Here is an 18,085-nt window from a genome sequence, read left to right as displayed (position 1 = left end):
TTGGGAAGGACGAGGCAAAGCGGGATGACAATGAAGTACACTGAACGTGAGGTTCCAGCTGAGTGACTCTGCATTATTTTCCACCCAAGGGTAAAATTTTCCATGAGAATTGTTTCGAAAACCAGATGTGTTACATTTTTTTCCCTTTCCCTAAGCATTTGGATGCACGTGTGGGAAACACCCAACGTGCGATCTCAGATGCGGCAGGTTTATGGCTAAGTAGTAATCAACAGATGTATTTGGGCTAAATCGCAGATACTTCATAGAACGGACTGACAACATCTCTTTTAAAAATAATACAAGTGGTAGGTTTTAAAGGATTATTCGCAAAGGAGTATTTTATTTTCTAACCAAATCAATTGCTGGAAAAACTCACTCCATGAGCTAAAATCTTCCCAGGGACACTGGCATAACGACAAACTTCCTAATAATTGTAATTAAACGTTCATCTGAAAGTATAATCTCTTTCTCGAGTCATAGTGTTCATGGAAAATGAAGGACGGATGCGTGTGCACAGAAAACAGCTCTTCAGTTGTGAAAATCTGATTTGACTGTGGAGAGAAAACCGACGCAGGGAAACACACATACCCTCAGGACTGTGCTCGGACATCACTACTTTTCCTCATTTGGATTTGAGCCAAAGATCTGATGCCAGCCCTCTCCCACTTGACCCCTCTGTGGCTCTGGGCTGAGGGAGGAGCTGCAGCTGTGGAGTCCAGTGCACAGGGAGTGCCCACAAATGTCAGAGGCTGAGTGGTGACAGCCACACCCGGGGTAACTGCTGTGCTCTGGGTCCACCCGTCCCTGCCCCTCACCCCAGAGCCAGGGGTCTAGGGCGTGGGGCTTTGGGTTCTGCCCTGCAGAACTGTCAAAGAAGCAACACGGGGTCAGAAAGGACTGAGTCCAGAAAGCCTGGGGGCGAAAAACCTTTAACGCTGGATGCCTCCTAGGGTCTCAACACTCTAAACCCAACACACATGCTGTTTTGTACAAAAGCGTGAAAAATCTGGGTGGCAGGAACAGTACCTTTTGGTTTATTAAGCAGGGGCTATCTGCTTAATAATTAACAGACGTGGCATTTGGCAATATTTAATAATTATTTCACATTATACACTGAAATCCCACCTCACTTTAATGTGCTTTCATTTTTTTTTTAATTCATTTATTTATTTTGACAGAGAGAAAGAGAAAGCATGAGCAGGGGAGGGCAGAGGGGGGGGGGAGAGAGAGAGAGAGAGAGAGAGAGAGAATCCCAAGCAGGCTCCCCACTGTCAGTGCAGAGCCTGATGCGGGGCTTTATCTCACAAACTGCGAGATCATGACCTGAACTGAAATCAAGAGTCAGATGCTTCAATGACTGAGCCACCCAGGCGTCCATCCCCATGCTTTCATTTTTTTAAGTCTCATCAAATATTTTTATTTCAAGTGGCCCAAAAGGAACTTAAAACACTTTATACATGTTTAGGATTAAAAAAAATACTTTCTCTTTCCTCCTTATGCATCATGTTGCCACATGAGTGATGTTTCTGATGCCTATTCAGCTAAACCTCAACAAAAAAAGCCCTGTACATTCTGGCCACGAGGAGGGTGCTGCACTCAGTACTGTCTCTTCCTGGGAAGAATGGTCAACCTCTGTAAAGCCACAGATCACTCTACACACAGCTCAACATTTCCCCCTTTCTCCTTCTCAGGGACGTTTGCTGACCTCTCCAACTGATCTGATCCTACTATGCTCCTTGTGTATACATGTAAGCCTAACAAACTAATGGGCTGACCCTGAAATAAAAGACTTAATGATAAAATTTCTAGCACAAATGCAGCACCAGGCAATCATAGGCAGCCAGAGGAGTTTCCTGCTCCCTGGAACACCAGCACATAAAAAAAGATGACACAGACATAGACTGGCAGTCTCCTCTCCCACGTGTGGGTAGAATGAGGGGCTGGGACCTCGGCACCCACCTGCTTGTGGAGCTGCCCCCCATGTGCAGGCTGCAGCCGCGATCCGTGGTCACCAATCTGCACAGGGGAGTGTGGAGAATGCTCTCCCATCGAAAAGCCGCAGCCTGGACCATTGTCGTCCCGGTCTGGGCTGTCCCCCTTCGGGTCTCCCTGCTCTCCAAGCTCACCGAGCCTGGGGAGGGTCTCTGGATGCTCACTCTGAAAACAGCAGGAGACAATAATCACAGCTCCACCCAAATCCTTTGCTGTGCAGCCTGGTTTTTATTGTTTGAGGATAATTCTCCACTTTATGGCTTATCAAGTCTTGACTTCTTAGCCTTTTCCCAAATGTGCTCATTTGGCCCATTTCATGAACTCACTGGCCACCTTCTTCATTTATTTATTTATTTTTTAAATGTTTATGTATTTATTTTTGAGGGGGGGTGGGGCAGAGAGAGAGGGAGACAGAGAATCCCTAATAGGCTGTTAGCACAGAGCTGGATGCAGGGCTCAAACCCACAAACCATGAGATCATGACCTGGGCTGGATGGTCAACTGAGCCACCCGGGTGCCCCAACCCTCTTCCTTTGAACAGCACATAACGGTCAGCCCAATTGGTGCCCAATTGGTCAGCAAAGATTGGAAATTTTACTCTAAGTTATCCTGGCAATGACAAATTCTATGATTTATAAATGATTATTCATTAAAGTTATGGTTTTACAAACTAGAGGAGGAACTCCAAAGTTATGGTTTTACAAACTGATCAGAAGGAGACTTTACAACTACTTCTAGGTTTTGCTTAATGATGGTTTTCTCGGTCATGGCTCTTTGGAAGCAGGTTGAATTGATTTTGGAAGACTTTCTTCCCTCCTGGAGGAGAGAGAATCCAAGTATCTTCCCCTTCCTAGGATGACTGCAAACTATATACACTGCTCACTAAAGTAAAAGCAGACAAAAAGTTCCTGGGAGTCTAAAGGAAACCGACACTTATGATGCCTTCAAGCCCCTGACACAGGAGTCATGGGTGCGCATGCTCAGAACCTCAGTGGTCCCAGCCCTGCACGCATCAGAAGGCAAGGCTGGAAGGAGCCTGCAGAGCTCGAGGTCACACTGGCTTAATCAATAAGATCAATCAGAAAGGAAGTGGCTCTGTCCTTGTCCTGGGATGAATCTGGGAATATGGAGGCACAGGAGGGAACAGGCACGTGCCCAGATTCTGAGGGCAGCAAAAATCTGGCCCATCTGGAGCTTATAAAACGGCATTGGCAGGATGGGCTCTAGCATTTAGGAACAAAAACCAAAATGGAAAGAAGAGAGAAAGATTTAGAGCTAGGTTGGACAAACCAGCAAGGCGGAACGAGAGATGGGAAGGGACTCCAGGTGACAATGTTCATGAATCCATAGATGAGCGGCAAAAGAAATGGCAGCAAAACTGTGCTGCACGATGGAGCCATAGACCAGGACTCTGAAAACAAGGTCAAGGGGCGCCTGGGTGGCTCAGTTGGTTAAGCGTCTGACTTCCGCTCAGGTCATGATCTCGCGGTTTGGGAGTTTGAGCCCCGCCTCAGGCTCTATGCTGACAGCTCAGAGCCTGGAGCCGCCTTCGGATTCTGTGTCTCCCTCTCTCTGCCCTTCCCCACTCATGCTGTCTCTATTTTATTAAAAAAAAAAAAAAAAACAGGGACGCCTGGGTGGCTCAGTCGTTTAAGCGGCCGACTTCGGCTCAGGTCACGATCTCGCGGTATGTGAGTTCGAGCCCCGCGTCGGGCTCTGTGCTGACGGCTCAGAACCTGGAGCCTATTTCAGATTCTGTGTCTTCCTCTCTCTGACCCTCCCCTGTTCATGCTCTCTGTCTCAAAAATAAATGAACGTTAAAAAAAATTAAAAAAAAAAAAAAGAAAAAACAAAACAAAACAAAAAAAACCAAAAAAACAAAAATGAGGTCAAAGGACAGCATGGGATTCTTGGTCTAACGTATAACTCGACAACCTGTTGCATTTCCATGGCCTGCATTGGACTTGATAAAATAACGTGAAATGGCAGAGTGTGACTCTGTATGTAGAAGGCAGAGGGACAGCAGTGCCTGGGCGGCAAGAACAAAACGGACGCAAATAAAACGAACGCTCTGGGCAGAGGTACCTCCGTGAAATCCTCGCCTTCCTCCTCCATCTGTTTCCCTTGCCGCCAGAGCTTCAGCAGCCACCTGAGTTTGACGTAGAAAAGGAAAATGTTCTGCTTCAAGGAACGGAGCTCCTGCTGCATCAGATTTCTCTCATCACTCCAGGTTCGCTCATGGAGGGTGTTTTGCAAAGCCAGGCTGTGCATTTCTAGCTCTTTCCACCTCAAGGCGTAGAGGTGCTCCTCCTCCATCTTGAATGGAAAAAAGGAGAGAGTGTGACAGTGGCTCTTCTCACCTGCCACCCGAGCCAAACCAAAAGTCTTTGCAAATTGCCGTTCAATCCTTACCATGTTGCACCTGGGACGTGAAACACGGAAACTCCTTGAGACGTGTACTAGTTATAAAAACCTCAAGGGTTTTCCGATTCGCAAGCAAACCCTATATTTCAAAGTAAGGGGTTATAATCAATTTTCATTGTCAAGTCTCTCGGGGTGTTTTTAGTGGTCTCTAAACTTCAGGGAAATGGTTTTTCGGATGTACTACCTGCAGCTGATTTCCATGCAGATTCCATGTGCCCTCTGGATGTGGGCTTGCACACAAAGGCACGCTGGGATTGTAAAGGGGGAGTAGGTGGAGATCCTTCCCCTTGGCTTCCTGAGCCTTCTGGCCTGCACACCCCCAGCAGAAGGTGGAGACCACCAAGCTGACGGAAAGGCCCACAGAGAGCAGGTGGGCGAGGCAGGTCGGGGAGCAGGGATTTCTCTAGATGTGAGGTCCTCTGCTGCATACAGTGGTGGGCAAACAAGAATCTGACAACCTGCTGCCACACTTAGGACTTCACGTTCCTATCAGTTATGAGTGATCCTTAGGGAAAGAAAGCATTGCTGAAAAGGAAGTGTTTCCCCTTGCTATGCTAAGTTCCTGCTTTTCAGCATGGGTACAGGCACGTTACAAGCAATAAACCATCATTATGTCGATAATGACTAAGCCAAGGGGAGTGAATAAAATCTTATTGCACAGATTGGGGCACAAGAATAATATCAATAGTAGCTAAAGTGATAGACGGGATGAAAGCTTTCTGTTCCACTGTCCGAAAAACAAGCGTTAGGATGCCAGCCTTGTTTTGAGCTGTCCTCTCCTGCTTTAACACGCCCCCTGGGCCAAAGATCAAGGCAGTGAGTTTTGTTTTGTCTCACTTTTCTAAAGTGCTAGATTCGTGCGCAGAAACCATGGGGATGCGACAACGGCTGCCTGAGGTCCACGCCTGTGTGTCCCATGTGCTTAAAGCCACTGAAGAGAAGCAGCTCTGGGAAGGTCCCGGGTCTGCGCACAGACTTGCGTGGCCAGTCGTTGTACTGGATTTTTTTTTTGCACTCAAGCTGTGATAACACAAAATAGTGGTGATTTAATTCACCACCTTGGCAGCCTCAGAGTCCTCCCAAGGGTTCTCTGCCCCGTGGGCACAAGAGCAGGACAGAGCGGGGAGAGGGGCAGCCTCTCACACTGGACATTCACCGTTTGCAGTGTTATCTCAGGCCATCGACCGACTGGGGAGGCTTCAGCACCCTGGGCAGCAAAGCGAAGCTAACTCGGGATGTGCAGAGCACCTAGCTCAGGGCAGGTACGCCAGAGGTTCTAGAGTGTTAGTCAATGGAGGCCGGTGAGGGCGGGGGGGGGGGGGGGGGTGGGCGGCTGGGGGTGGGGCTGTTCTGTCCACTATTCTGCAGTCTCCTGCCAACATTCCTTCCCAGACTCTGACTTCCCCAACGTCCTGGCTGCCTCTGCCCGTCCCATGACGCCAAGCACTTCTCAAGTCTCAGGGTCGGTCCTCTGCCCTCGGGACATGTTAGGAAAAACTGTCCCTTTCCCTCTGAACAAGCCTGGATGACCTCTCACCCCCTCCAAGCTGCAACACACTCCTCTACCCTGAATCCAAGTATGAGGCACACCCGGGACCCTGCCATTTTGCTATTAGCATCTCCAGGATGGACTCACTTCTCAAACATGATTTTTGGTGCAGTTAAAAAAAAAAAAAAAAAAAAAAAGAGAAAGTAAGTTATTTAGGAAATAAGTGCCCGTGTCTGCTAATCCTTTCTCTTAGCAACTCTGGTAATGGATTTAACAGATAAAGGATGATTAGCCAGGTTATTCTAAAATAGTTAGAAGAGTTAATGAGGCCGCAGCTCAATTAATGGCAGGTTTTTGAAGACAACCATTTAGGGTGAGCTGCTAAAGTTTCTACCAGAAAGCTTACCACATCGAGAAAGCTTACAATCTGCGGGGCAACAAAAGTTATGGACACATTTTTCATGTCCAGATGCATGAAGGCCCTTATTTGATTTTCCTTTGCTGGCCGTGGCTGCAGGAAAAGGTAGATTTCGATGTTCGGAAGAACTTCCCGCAGACCACAGCGTAAATACAGTCAAAGCACGTTCTAGAAGAGAAAGGCAGACAGTTCTCTTTATGAGACGTCTGAGGGGCCGCTCAGTGGAGGATCCTCCAGCCCCGTGAGTCCAGGAGCCTGTGCACGACAGCTTTCTCTCAAATACATCCTGCCATCTGCCTCCAGGGGCTGCGCAGAGACCTGGTTGTGCTGAAATCGCGTTACATATTTACCTTACGAATCCTGTCTGTAAATTTCTCTGTCTCCTCTTGATGCAGTCTGGCCGCCTGTGCAAGCTGACCCTGCAGCTCTTCTAGCGATACACTCTGTTCAGGTAAAACAGGGGGGCCCCTGAGCTGATCGGTGGGATAAAGGAAGGGGTTTAGTGGACGCGAGGACTCTGCCTGACGTGAAGACGCAGGACAGACATCTGCACAAACCGGGGACACACACGGAGCGACACAGCACGTGCGGGCGCTGCAGCAGGGGAGTGAGTCTGGGGCAGCTCCCCCAAGATCCTGCCCTGGGCTCTTGTGTCGTCTGTGACGGAAGCCGGGACGCCCTCATCTCTCTCCTGGGAGACAGGTGCATCGCGGTGCCTGTGACCCAAACTTCGACCACCATGGTACCCACCAACCAGGCTGAGACCCAATTAGTCTCTGCTACCACAGCGGCTTTTCAAAATGCCGGGGCGGTCAGAGCTGGCAACTCTGATCGAGTCAAACGTGACCACCTCACATGAGTCGGTCTCTGAGATTCACTGCCCGGGTTCGTTCTAAGCTGCATAATTAATTTGCTCATACGCTTTTTAGTAGAGATTTTTGTGCTCAGTCCAGAATGCCTTTTTCTTTCCTGGGCAGCGGTAGGCTGGATGCTCAGGATAACTGGGGTGGGGGTGCCCAGAAACACCGTCTCAGCCTTTTCAGTTGCACACAGTGCCTACAAGGAACTGCACAAAGTTCTGCTTATTACATTTTAGGTTAAAAATAGTCAAAGGAATCTTTTTTTTTTCATGCTTCTCATTGGTAATGTCTACCTACTGGTACAGCCTATCTTTTGTGTCCAAATGGCAACGATAGAGAAATCAAAGCTACGATTTTTGAAAGAAACTGTATTTTTTTTTTTTAGAGATGGAAACAGTTACATTAAAATCAGTGGGGGGGGTTAGCTATGATCTTGTATTAACCTGGGTTGACCATGTGCCTCCAGATGGTGTGTGTGTGTGTGTGTGTGTGTGTGCGCGGAAGCCAGCAACAGAACATAAACTTTCCTTTCCTTGGGGATTCCTAGGCCACTGGGTGACAATCAGTTCAAAGCCTAATCTTGGCGAGGCTGGCTCTCATTATGGTTATGTGAGGGAGACTTCATGCTGGTCGATAAGCTTCCCTCTACCAGCAGGCAGATGTCTCTCCAATTGAGCCTTACACAATGTGCAGCCCTTTGGAGCCCTGGTTCATTGCTTTCTCTGCCTGTGTTGGACCCAAGGCCCTGTGTCCTGTCCCCATGCAGCTATTAAAACCCAAGGCTCTGGCTTACCAATCAATTCTGGCAACTATCCCCCTAACAAGCTCACCCAAAAGCCAGAGACTGCTCTAATGTTCTCTTCCGAAATCAGTTCCACCCCTTGAAGATTTCCCCAAATTTCTTGGGGAATTCAGCTACATATTTAAAATGGCATTTTATTCTTTATGCAGCACTTAAAAATTTTTTGTAATGTTTATTTAAAACTCTCTTGAGAGAGAAAGAGAGAGAGGCAGAGCACGAGTGAGTGAGGAGCAGAGAGAGAGGGAGACACAGAATCTGAGCAGGCTCCAGGCTCTGAGCTGTCAGCACAGAGCCTGACATGGGGCTCAAACTCACAAACCGTGAGACCATGGCCGGAGCCGAAGTTGGACACTTAACTGACTGAGCCACCCAGGCGCCCCTACTTTATGCACTTTATTCAACAAATATTTACTGAGCACCTATAGTGCTTGGCAGTGTACTGGGGATTTAGGAGTAAATAAAGCTGCCCCAAATCTCTGCCCTCATGGGGTATCCCTTCTGACAGTTTAGGTATTTTGCACAGGAGTGCTTTTAGGTGACCCAGGCTACTCTCCTCCCAGCTTTACTTTTCAGTTACTCGTTAGTCTATACATTTAAAATGTAAACATCCTCCATGTTTTGATACATCTAATACTAGCCTGAAGCTCAATATTATTAGATGTTGAAATAGGCATCCTAATCAACCCTTTTAAGAAAATCAAGTATCTGTTAGTTTAGTTTCTATAGTATTAAACCAAACTAGTTAGTTTGGTTTTAATCTTAATAAGTCATGTACAGGGGCGCCTGGGTGGCTCGGTTGGTTAAGCGTCCGACTTGAGCTCAAGTCATGATCTCACCATTCCCGAGTTTGAGCCCTGCGTTGGTCTCTGTGCTGAACGCTCAGAGACTGGAGCCTGTTTTGGATTCTGTGTCTCCCTCTCTGTCTCTGCCCCTCCCCACTCGTGCTCTGTCTCTCTCTCTTTCAAAAATAAATAAACATTAAAAAAAATTTTAATAAACAATGTACATAAACTTTTTTTTGTTTGTTTATTTATTTATTTTTGAGAGAGAGAAAGAGAGAGTAGGGGAGGGGCAGAGAGAGAATCCCAAGCAAGTTCTACACTGTCAGCACAGAGTCCGATGTGGGGACTCATGAACTGTGCACTTACGACCTGAGCCGAAATCAAGAGTCAGACGTTTAACCAACTGAGCCACCCAGTTGCCCCTACACTGTTTTTATTTCAAACAAATATATGAGCCTCATACTTCAGCACTGTTTGATTAAAAATGTGTCCCTCTGTTGGAGCCACATCTTTGAAGTGTCACAGAAAAGGACCCGTGATGTCCTATGACATTGTTTCTCTGGGGCATCTGATTTATCTACAGTGGCTCTGTGTCATCTGTGGAGTATAGTCAACAACAGAAACTCAGTCCTCTTCGTCTGTTAGAAGTTTTATTTTTCTTTACTGTCCATTTTTGCTAATGGAATCTTAAAACTCCTACTGACAGCTAACTGTTCCTAGCTGGGATGCTGTCACTCCAAATTACAAAAAACAAAGTACAAACATGCTCTGGTCAAAGTTTCGGTCCAGAATTATTCTACCGTCAAAGTTTCGGTCCAGAATTATTCTACCGTCACACGACTGCATCCAGCCACATACATTTGGAGGAAGTGTTCACATAACACCTAGATCTCTAGAAAATAAATACTTCATCACCCAGTTCCCAAAGTGTTCATTCTAAAACCTATCCTTTGCCCACTTACCTAAGGTCCTGATTATACATCCAACAAATTTGTCTGGAGCTCTCTGTGAAGGCAGTCTATTGAAACAAATACCACCCTCACTTGGTGCCAAGGCTATGGAGACGTATCAACCTTGACATCACAGCTACCTTCCCTGGCAGTGTTCTGAAACCCACCGTCCACACTTTCCCCCATATGGCTGAGTCCACACCAATGTACACTGCTCATCTCCTGGACGTCTTTAGAGAAAGTGGCTTATAAATCACTTTCCACACTTAAGAAGATACTTGCATTATCTCGAAGCAAAAAAAAAAAATAAAAAGTAGGAATGCTTCTCATTATAGAGACTTTAATACTAGCAATGCTACTTAAATATTAGGACTCTATTCCACCTCTACCACGAGGACTTCATTTTCTGGTGAGTTCCATTTTGTTCTGGCCAGTTTTGTTACTGCTTCTTCCAAAAGCCATAGATGAAGTCAGCACATGTGTGCATATACTTGGCGTAAGACCCCCATGTCATTTTATCCATTGTGGCTGGTATTTCACAGCTGGGGCATAAGGGGTCACAAATGCTTCATGTGTGTCGTTGACTAAGGGATCAAAGGAGGAGTTGGGGAAGAGAGCCCTTTGAGATTCCTGCTCTAGAAACTCAATCCTCTGGGCCACGGGCTTGGTTTCATTTATATCTGAAATGTGACCAGTGCCCATGCTCGGCCACTTCTCATTCAGATCTATTTTTAAGGCGCCCCACACATTCCGAGCTGCATATTCTATACGTTGTTCTCTCTTAACAAGTGGGACTCTCTCAGCAGGTTTGTCGGGAGCCACAGGGAGCAAAGTCAGGGGACAAATCTGGTGCGCAGTGGGAGAACCGAGCTAACATGTACTGAGATGAATAGGTACGAGGAATATCTGTCCTTCTGAGCTGTGAATTTTGGCGTGCCTGCATGAATGGGTTAGTGGGTATTAGTGGGTTCTGGCTTCAGCTTTCTCTGCCTGTGATCGTTTTAAGAGTGCTGGGTGTGGATGTTCCCGTCCCCTCCTAAGATTAGAGTGTGCACCATCTGCGAGGCAGGCCTTCTATTTGTTGTCACCTAGTGACAGACTCGTCATGTCCCGAAATGCAACAGTGTGAGAATATAGCTTTTCTTTTTCTCCTTCTTGGGGTTACTGCTGCTGCCGGTGGTAGTTCTGGTAGTAGGTGGTTCAACCCGGCCCAAATACCCACATCTGCCAAAATAAGAATGCGTCTTCTCTTCTCTAACCCCAAATATGAAAATCTACAAGGCAAATAACATGGAAGGCATTTCACAAATGGAGCCTGAAGAATGGATCCATTTTTTAAAAAACTTCAGCTTAAACACAGAAAGTTTCTGCCCCTCCACCCCCTGCCTTTTTTAAGCTATTGATAGCAGGTATCTGATCAGCTCCCCCCCCCCCCCAAAGAGCTAAAGGAAATTCATGCAAGCATAGTAGTAATCGGCTTGCACAGACGGTAATTTCAAAGGCGACATAAGAGGAAGTGAGACAACTCCTCGAGGCACGCTGGCCTCAGTCTTGGCCTCGTTCTAGACAGAAGTGTCTGGGTTCGCCTTTTCTGCACTTATGGGGGCATTGTGCACTGTCACACTGACGGCCTGCATGAGTCTTCACCGGGAGATGCTTCTGGGTGGGTCGGGCTGCCCTGCTCACGGACAGGAGCTCTGTGTACCGTTTCATGACAGCCTCACGGGAAAGAGGTTGCGGGCCACGGATCGGGGGATGTTTTCATTAGAAGGCTTTTAAGAGTTCTACGTCTAGCATTGTCCACTGTACAATTCTTTAGCCCAGTGCCATATTCGAAGACCAAACTAAGCAGTCTGTTAGGGTGACATCCACCCCAGGGACACAGCAGCTCTCTCAAGACCCCGACTCTACAGACAGTCTATGTTGGGTTCTTCTCCATAAAAGGAAAAATGACAGAGCTATCAAAGCGGTCATAGAATAGGTTTTATCTTTTAAAAAAATGCTTTAAAATACAATGTGTTTGCACATATATAACTGAATCTTCCGTCTGAAATGCCTTAGTGAATAGTCAGAACAATCCCGATTAATACTATTCCCCCTTCTAGGAAATGATGCTGCCTGGGCCTTGCCTTTCATGATGAGCTTTTTCCCTTTCTCATCAAAATTTATAAAATGAAAGGAAACTGGACAGATGTGTAAAGGAGGCAACATACCATGCATGGCAAGAGAACTAGGTGTGCCGTCACTCACCCCAGCGATCTGGGTTTCAGAACATCCTCCACAGGAGATGGAGCTCTTGTGAGCAGTGCCCCCCCCATGTCAGGGTGGGGAGAGGGCTGAACCAGGCCTGAGGAGTCCCTTCGGGACCCGCCCCACCTTGAGCACCAAATACCCGGGGACTTCCTGGCAAGCCACCTCACTCTCAGACCTTGATTTTCTCACGCTCAGAATGAGGCCCTTAGCCTGAAGATCCGACATTCCCTCCTGAGCTCTATCGTGCAGGGATCCTAAGTCACCGCGTGGCACCAGCTAACTCTGCTAATCTGTCTCTCACGGAGGTTTATTTTCGCACAACACTCAGTTTGATTCAACACAGTATTTTCCTCTCCCCAAAGTTGCTGGTTTCCAAAGCTACACAATGCCATGTGTGTGTATGGCAGGCAATGGGGAAGCTTCTCGACGCCCCGGCATTAAGCAACATTTCCTCAGAGTTTAACTAAGCAAGGCGGCGTGTGACGTGCCTTGAATGTTAAACAAGGAGGAAGCTGCAGTTATCCTCAAACAGCGATCAGAGAGCGTGGGGCTGCCTTGTTTAGCCGGAGCTATGCTGGTACAGCATCAGGAAGCAGCCAGTAAAAAATCTGCGCTCCGGGGGGGGCAGAGGACACTGGAACCACAACTAGGGCAGCTGTGACACCCCTTCCCACCTGGCCATCTTCAGTGGCAGGGCATATTTCCCTCTTTATCCATAGCCACACTTTACATTTACAGAGCGTCCAGCGCTTTTCAGGGTACTTTCTCAATAGCTCATCGGCTCTGAGAATCTATGAGTAATCACGTGAGTCAGAGGGAACAGTATTTCTCTTCCCATTTCACAGATGAGAAAACAAGAGGCTGAGACTTGCTTGAGAAAGAGCCAGTAACGGACAAAGCTGGGCTTGAGCCCAGGGATCCTGATGCCCGTGCCAGACTGGATTCCAGCACAGCGTGACCTCCCTGCTAGAAAGAGCTAGTGGTACAGTGTTAACACTGCGGACTAGGAAATGTGTCTTCCTGAGGGTTCCATCCTGGAGAGGAATCATTCAGTTCTTCTGAAATGTACACAATTGTGAGGTTGCTACTGCCCAAGCAAAGCAGCATTCTCAGATAAAGACCCTGTGTGGGGCACAGGCCGATCAAAGGGGCTTACCGTGGAAGTTGCAGAGTTATAAGACACAACAATCACTAAATCTGTATTTGGGGAAACCCCCAAATAGGTGGTGTTTGCTTTCACTTTTGGTATAAAACCTAGGGACATCTTACCTGCAATTTTGGAATGAAACACACTAGAAATGATATGCTGCGATATATGCCCAACTTCAGGCCCAAAGACAGTGTCCAGAAAACGTTTTCTAAATTACAGATGCTCGTTCTTCCAGCCGGGAAGGCCCGGGGTACCTGTGATCGTCTGTGGAGGCTCCGCACAGCACACTGGGCTCCTGCTTGCTTTCTGGGAGCTTGGCCCTGACGTGTGCTCGGCCCTCAGCATGCGGGCTGCCTCCTAGTCACAGCTCTGTGTGACTCATAGTTACATTCTTCCCTCTGGGGCAAGGACCTGGATGCTACCTTCTCGGACAAGCTGGGCCTCTGCCAAATAATATAAGAATGGTGGGACTACACAGGATATTTCCGAAAACTGTTTTTGTTTTCATGGAAGCCTTTCAAGGGCAGTTTAAATGTGTTACCGTACGCCCAAATCAATGAGGGTAGGGATGTGACTTACTCTTACAGGACAGGGGAAAAGCCCAGACCAGAGATACGTGAGCTCAGCTCTGGGTAAGCCAGCAGCCCCGCGCGCTGACCTGTGATGTCAGGACCCGCAGCTAACCAAGGCGCTGGCTGCAAGCTGAGCTCAAGGGCACAGGTGCTGCTCTACCCCAAGTGCCTCTGTGAGCATCCCTTCGTAGTCAAATGCCTGACTCTTTTGCTGAGTGAGCTTCAGTGTGCTTCCAGGAGTGAGTCCCCTGTTTTTGTCACCTCTGCTGTTTGGGAGCCACCGGGATGTCTTAGAGCTGAGCAGTAACATCCCTGCTGGGGCTGGGAAATGAAGCCTCTTCAGCTAGACCTTTCCTAACGTGGAGCAGGATGCTCTATTCCTGCAATCACCCACCCTGACCAGCAGTACCGGAGCCAGCCGAGTCATTCCTCGGGGACACCTGTCTCCCTGTCCTGGGTGGAATTACTTGGCAGGAAGAGCTTTCACCAACAGGACGGCTGACAACTGTTTCGCGCGATGGAGCATCTAGGGTGTCTGGGAGCTTTGTTGACAAGAGGTTACCATGGCAACAGAGCCTGCTGAAGAGCCCCCAGGCCGGGAGCGCACTCCCTGCTTCTGCTCACCGGCTGGAGCACTGTCACCAGAAACTACAGGACAGGCCACATGAGACACAGGGAAGGACAGTTTCCTCCACACCAGCAAACACAGTGCTTGGTTTTCATGCCTGCTTTTTCTACTGTTTGACACAAAGCTACGGAACACTCACCAATCAGTCTCCTATGTTTTGCTAAAGCTCCCGGCGCCCGTGGGCGGGACGATGGCCGTCGGACCCGGGTGCTGGCAGTCCGCTGGCATTCACCCTGTGCAGACCCTTGTCTTCCATTTGCATGCAATGGTTTGAGTACCCGGGAGTCCTGCCTCGTTCCATCTCAGCCCACCACATCCCCTAAGGGCCTTGGACCCAGGGAGGAAACATCACACAGCCAGCCACACAGCAAAAGGAGGGGCGGGAGGGCAGGGGGTGCTGACCTCTAGACTGAAGTAGCTCTGGCCTGCCTGCTGGCAGCTCCCAGCGTCCCCATCAGCCCGGCGGTGCAGCTGTTCCGGCTCTTCCCCGCGTTCCTGACCTGGCTGCCACTCCGGCTGACCTCTCAGTTTGGACTGTTAGGTGCATGGGAGGGATTTGGTTTGCTTTGGTTTGGTTTTGAATTTTAAATAAACAACAAAGGGGAAGGGCGTGGTGGTGGGGGGGGGCAGGGAGTGGGGCTCGAGAAAACAAAAGTGGGCAAGGCAGACAACTGAAACCACCACCAGACGAGGAAAAGCATGAACAGACACAGCGCCGTACAAGAGTGACGAGGACAGAGCCAAAATGGGGATGCGCAAGACGATGGGCGAGAGATCTGGAAAGCAAAAAGAGAAACAGAGGGGGGAAGAAGGCAGAACACTGGTTATGAGGCGCATGCAATGGGGATGCGTGAATCAGACTGAACTGCAAGCACACACCCACGAAGGATACGGAAACAAGGCTCCTCCTTCCTCGCTTGTGGTTGAGCAGCAAAAGCCATAATCCAGGAGGCAGCTGGGTCATGCACCCAAGGGCGATGCATAGGAAAGCAGTCCTTGGAAGGCCACTCCACTCCGCCATACCCTCGGCTCACGGAGGGCAGCGACTTTCTCCATCAGAGCCATCCTTCTCCCGGAGGCCGGCTCCTCTCCCCACTTTGGCTCATCTTCCAGCAGGAGCCGCTGGGCCTGGCTGCCTAGGGCTTTGCAGAACTGTACTGTGTCCCTCCAGCAATCAACCCAAGCAGGGATGCAAACGCTCCTGAGCGAGTCTGCTAAGTATCCTGACTGTGAAATGAGTTTGTACTTTGTTTTTAAACTCCTCTGCTTCTTCATCGGGACAGCCGGTCGTTTGAGACACCAAAAAAAAAGGAGAAAGGACGGACTGCGTCGATCCCTATCGCTTCCATTGGGGTGAGCCTTGTGTCATGAGGGAGGGCCTCTAAGCCAAGAGCAGCGGCGCAGTTTAAAAAAGAAAAAAAAAAAAGAGCGGAAAAAGGAAAAAGAAACAAGGAAATCAAAGAAAACTAAAAAAAAAAAAAAAAAAAAAAAAAAAAAAGAAAAGAAACCCAGCCAATAGAAAGGATTTGGTTGACACTTGAGGCTTTAGTACAATGCAGGTTTGAAATCATAACCAAGCAGCCGTGAGCAGAATGAGTTCAAGTGCAGCAATGCCAGCGAGAAGGAGGAAGAGCAAAACGGAGCAGGGAGGCAGAGCCAGGAGCCCCCTTACCTGCAGGTCCGGGACCAGCTCCTTGCCCAGGTTCCCGACGGGGGAGTCCCGGGATACAGAGGTCACAGTGGAGAGAAAGCTGGAAGACTCCGTGAGGTGGGGCAGGGGGGACAGGCCCTCCAGGCGCTCCCTCAGGCCGTCCCCGATCCGGTTCACCTGCTCCAGGAAGGCCTGCAGCTCCTTCCTGAAAGCCTTCATCCTCGAGTTGATGGTCCCCAGCAGCGGGGGCTCCTTCCTGCCCCCCTCGCCCGTCTCCCCTGCCCCCTGGACGCCAGACCCCGGCGAGGCCTCGCCACCGCCCTGCGGCCCCACGTCGTCCCCGAAGCCGGCGGTGTCTGTGATGAGGCGCTCCACGGTCCGCTCGAGGCGCTCAGCCTCGTGCTTTATGCTCGCCAGGCACTCGGTGTCCTCCCTGGCCCTCAGGAGCTCGGCTGGACACGGATCGCTCGCCTCTGACGGCTTCCCGCTGCCAAAGCCCGACGTCTTCTCGCACATGTCCTCTGAGTCGCTCTCGCCGCCGATAGGGCCTTCCCGTTTGGGCTGGGGCTGGCGGCCTTCCTCCCCGTCGCTCTCCTTCTTGCCCTGGTCGCTGTCCGCGTCACTGTCCCGGGGGCTTGGGGCACGCAGGCCCAGGTGGGCGGCCAGGTCGTAGCGCTGCACGTTGGACAGGAGCACCCGGTTCTCATACTGCAGTTTCAGCACCTTCCCGCTCAGCTCGTTGATCTGCAGCCGGGCTGACTTCAGCTCCTCCTGCAGAGGTGCCCCGCTGCCCACGCCCTTGCCCGTGCCGTCCGCCAGCCACCCGGGCTCCGGCCGGGGCTCAAACTTGACCTTGCTCAGCTCATGGGTCAGCTGCCGGTTGTGGTCTTCGATCTCAGATATGGACCTCCGGAGCAGCTCCGCTTCCTCCTGCACAAACTGCAGGTGCCTGCGGAGCTCCGTCGAGGACTCCAGGGAGTCGCCGAAGGGTGAGGTAGGAATGCTTGGGGCGTGGTCCCGGCCCGCACCCTCTCGCTCATACTGGACCCGCAGGTCCTCCATTTCTGCTTTGAGGCCTCGGTTCTCCACCTCCAGCTCCACGATCTTGCGGCCTAAGATGTTGGCTTCTTCCTCAACCAACTTGAGTCGCAGCTTCAGCTCGGCCTCCCTGGTGCTGGGCGGCCCGCCCGCTTCCCCCGTGGGGAGAGGGCTGTCCACGTCACCGTAGACGGCCTTGTACTTCTGGAGCTCCTGTTCCAGCTCGTCCTTCTCCCTCCCCAGCTTGGCCATCTTTTTACGCATCAGGGAGCCTTCCTCTTTGGCAAACTGAAGCTGGCACTTCAAATCGGCACTGTCATCCTGCCAGGAGAGAACAGCCCGAGAGAAGGGTTATTTGAAAATACCAAATGTTCGTGTTTTTGATGATTTCCCTTGCACCTCGCCCCCGACGCGCACACAAACACAAAACAACCATCTTTCTGTCAGTGCGTCGAGTTACAGGTAGAAGGAGCCGACAAAGCCGAGGTGAGCCCAGGCCTTCACGTAGGGGACACCGCAAAGGCCTTCGGTCTGTTGCTTTCTCACAGAAACCAAAGAAACCAAACGATTCATTTGGGGGGAAACATGCACATGGAATCCATCACACAGGTGATGAGTGAAGAGGGCAGAAAACGGAATGAAACCCAGTGTCTGTTAGCAGCACAAAGGTTCGTCCTTATTTTGTGGGTCCAATCCGACTAATCGCGAGCACCGGTGAGAGAGGCCAGAACCCCTCACTAAGCCCGGTGTAGCAGACAGGCTTCGGTAGCTACTTCCACGTGTTGCCACTCACTTCCTCCACAGTGTGGACCTCCCTCATCTACAGTGGCCAGCAATCCACAGGTATTACCAGGACAGAGAGGTCCTAGTCAGAGCCCTGCATTCTATGGATTTGCTGAGACCCTGAGACGTGGCAATTCAGCTCTACTCCTACCCTTGTCTCCCCACCCCCACCATATCACAAGGATGACAGAAGGATGACAACACAGGATGATAGGCAGGAGGAGGTTTTGGAAGTCGAGGTGTGGAGCAAGTACCACGTGGTTAGGATGAATTGTGGCTGCAGACCTAACACC

The 18,085-nt window shown here is 49.8% G+C and overlaps 1 protein-coding gene across 12 annotated transcripts in view; it reads right to left on the bottom strand.

Annotated features, from left to right (window-relative positions):
• MTCL1 (microtubule crosslinking factor 1) overlaps positions 1 to 18,085 on the bottom strand; it is a 130,194-nt gene that overhangs the window by 33,062 nt on the left and 79,047 nt on the right. For 7 of the 12 annotated variants that reach the window (XR_005791743.1, XM_040479381.1, XM_040479387.1 and 4 more), the window contains 5 exons: positions 15,993 to 17,330; positions 14,723 to 14,854; positions 6,674 to 6,796; positions 4,078 to 4,308; positions 1,960 to 2,157 (listed from right to left, as the gene is read on the bottom strand). Coding sequence is in view for 11 of the 12 variants with exons in the window: in XM_040479381.1 (XP_040335315.1) it covers positions 1,960 to 2,157; positions 4,078 to 4,308; positions 6,674 to 6,796; positions 14,723 to 14,854; positions 15,993 to 17,330 (2,022 nt within the window). In the remaining variant the exon portion in view is untranslated. The remainder of the gene's footprint in view (positions 1 to 1,959; positions 2,158 to 4,077; positions 4,309 to 6,673; positions 6,797 to 14,722; positions 14,855 to 15,992; positions 17,331 to 18,085) is intronic. The other 5 variants (XM_040479385.1, XM_040479390.1, XM_040479392.1 and 2 more) reach the window with 3 other exon arrangements.

The sequence above is a fragment of the Herpailurus yagouaroundi genome, unplaced genomic scaffold (assembly GCF_014898765.1).
Source record: "Herpailurus yagouaroundi ecotype Mexico unplaced genomic scaffold, PumYag 142, whole genome shotgun sequence".
Lineage (NCBI taxonomy): Eukaryota > Metazoa > Chordata > Mammalia > Carnivora > Felidae > Herpailurus > Herpailurus yagouaroundi.
The sequence above is the reverse complement of the archived record's forward strand: the minus strand, read 5'-3'. Positions and strand labels throughout refer to the sequence as shown.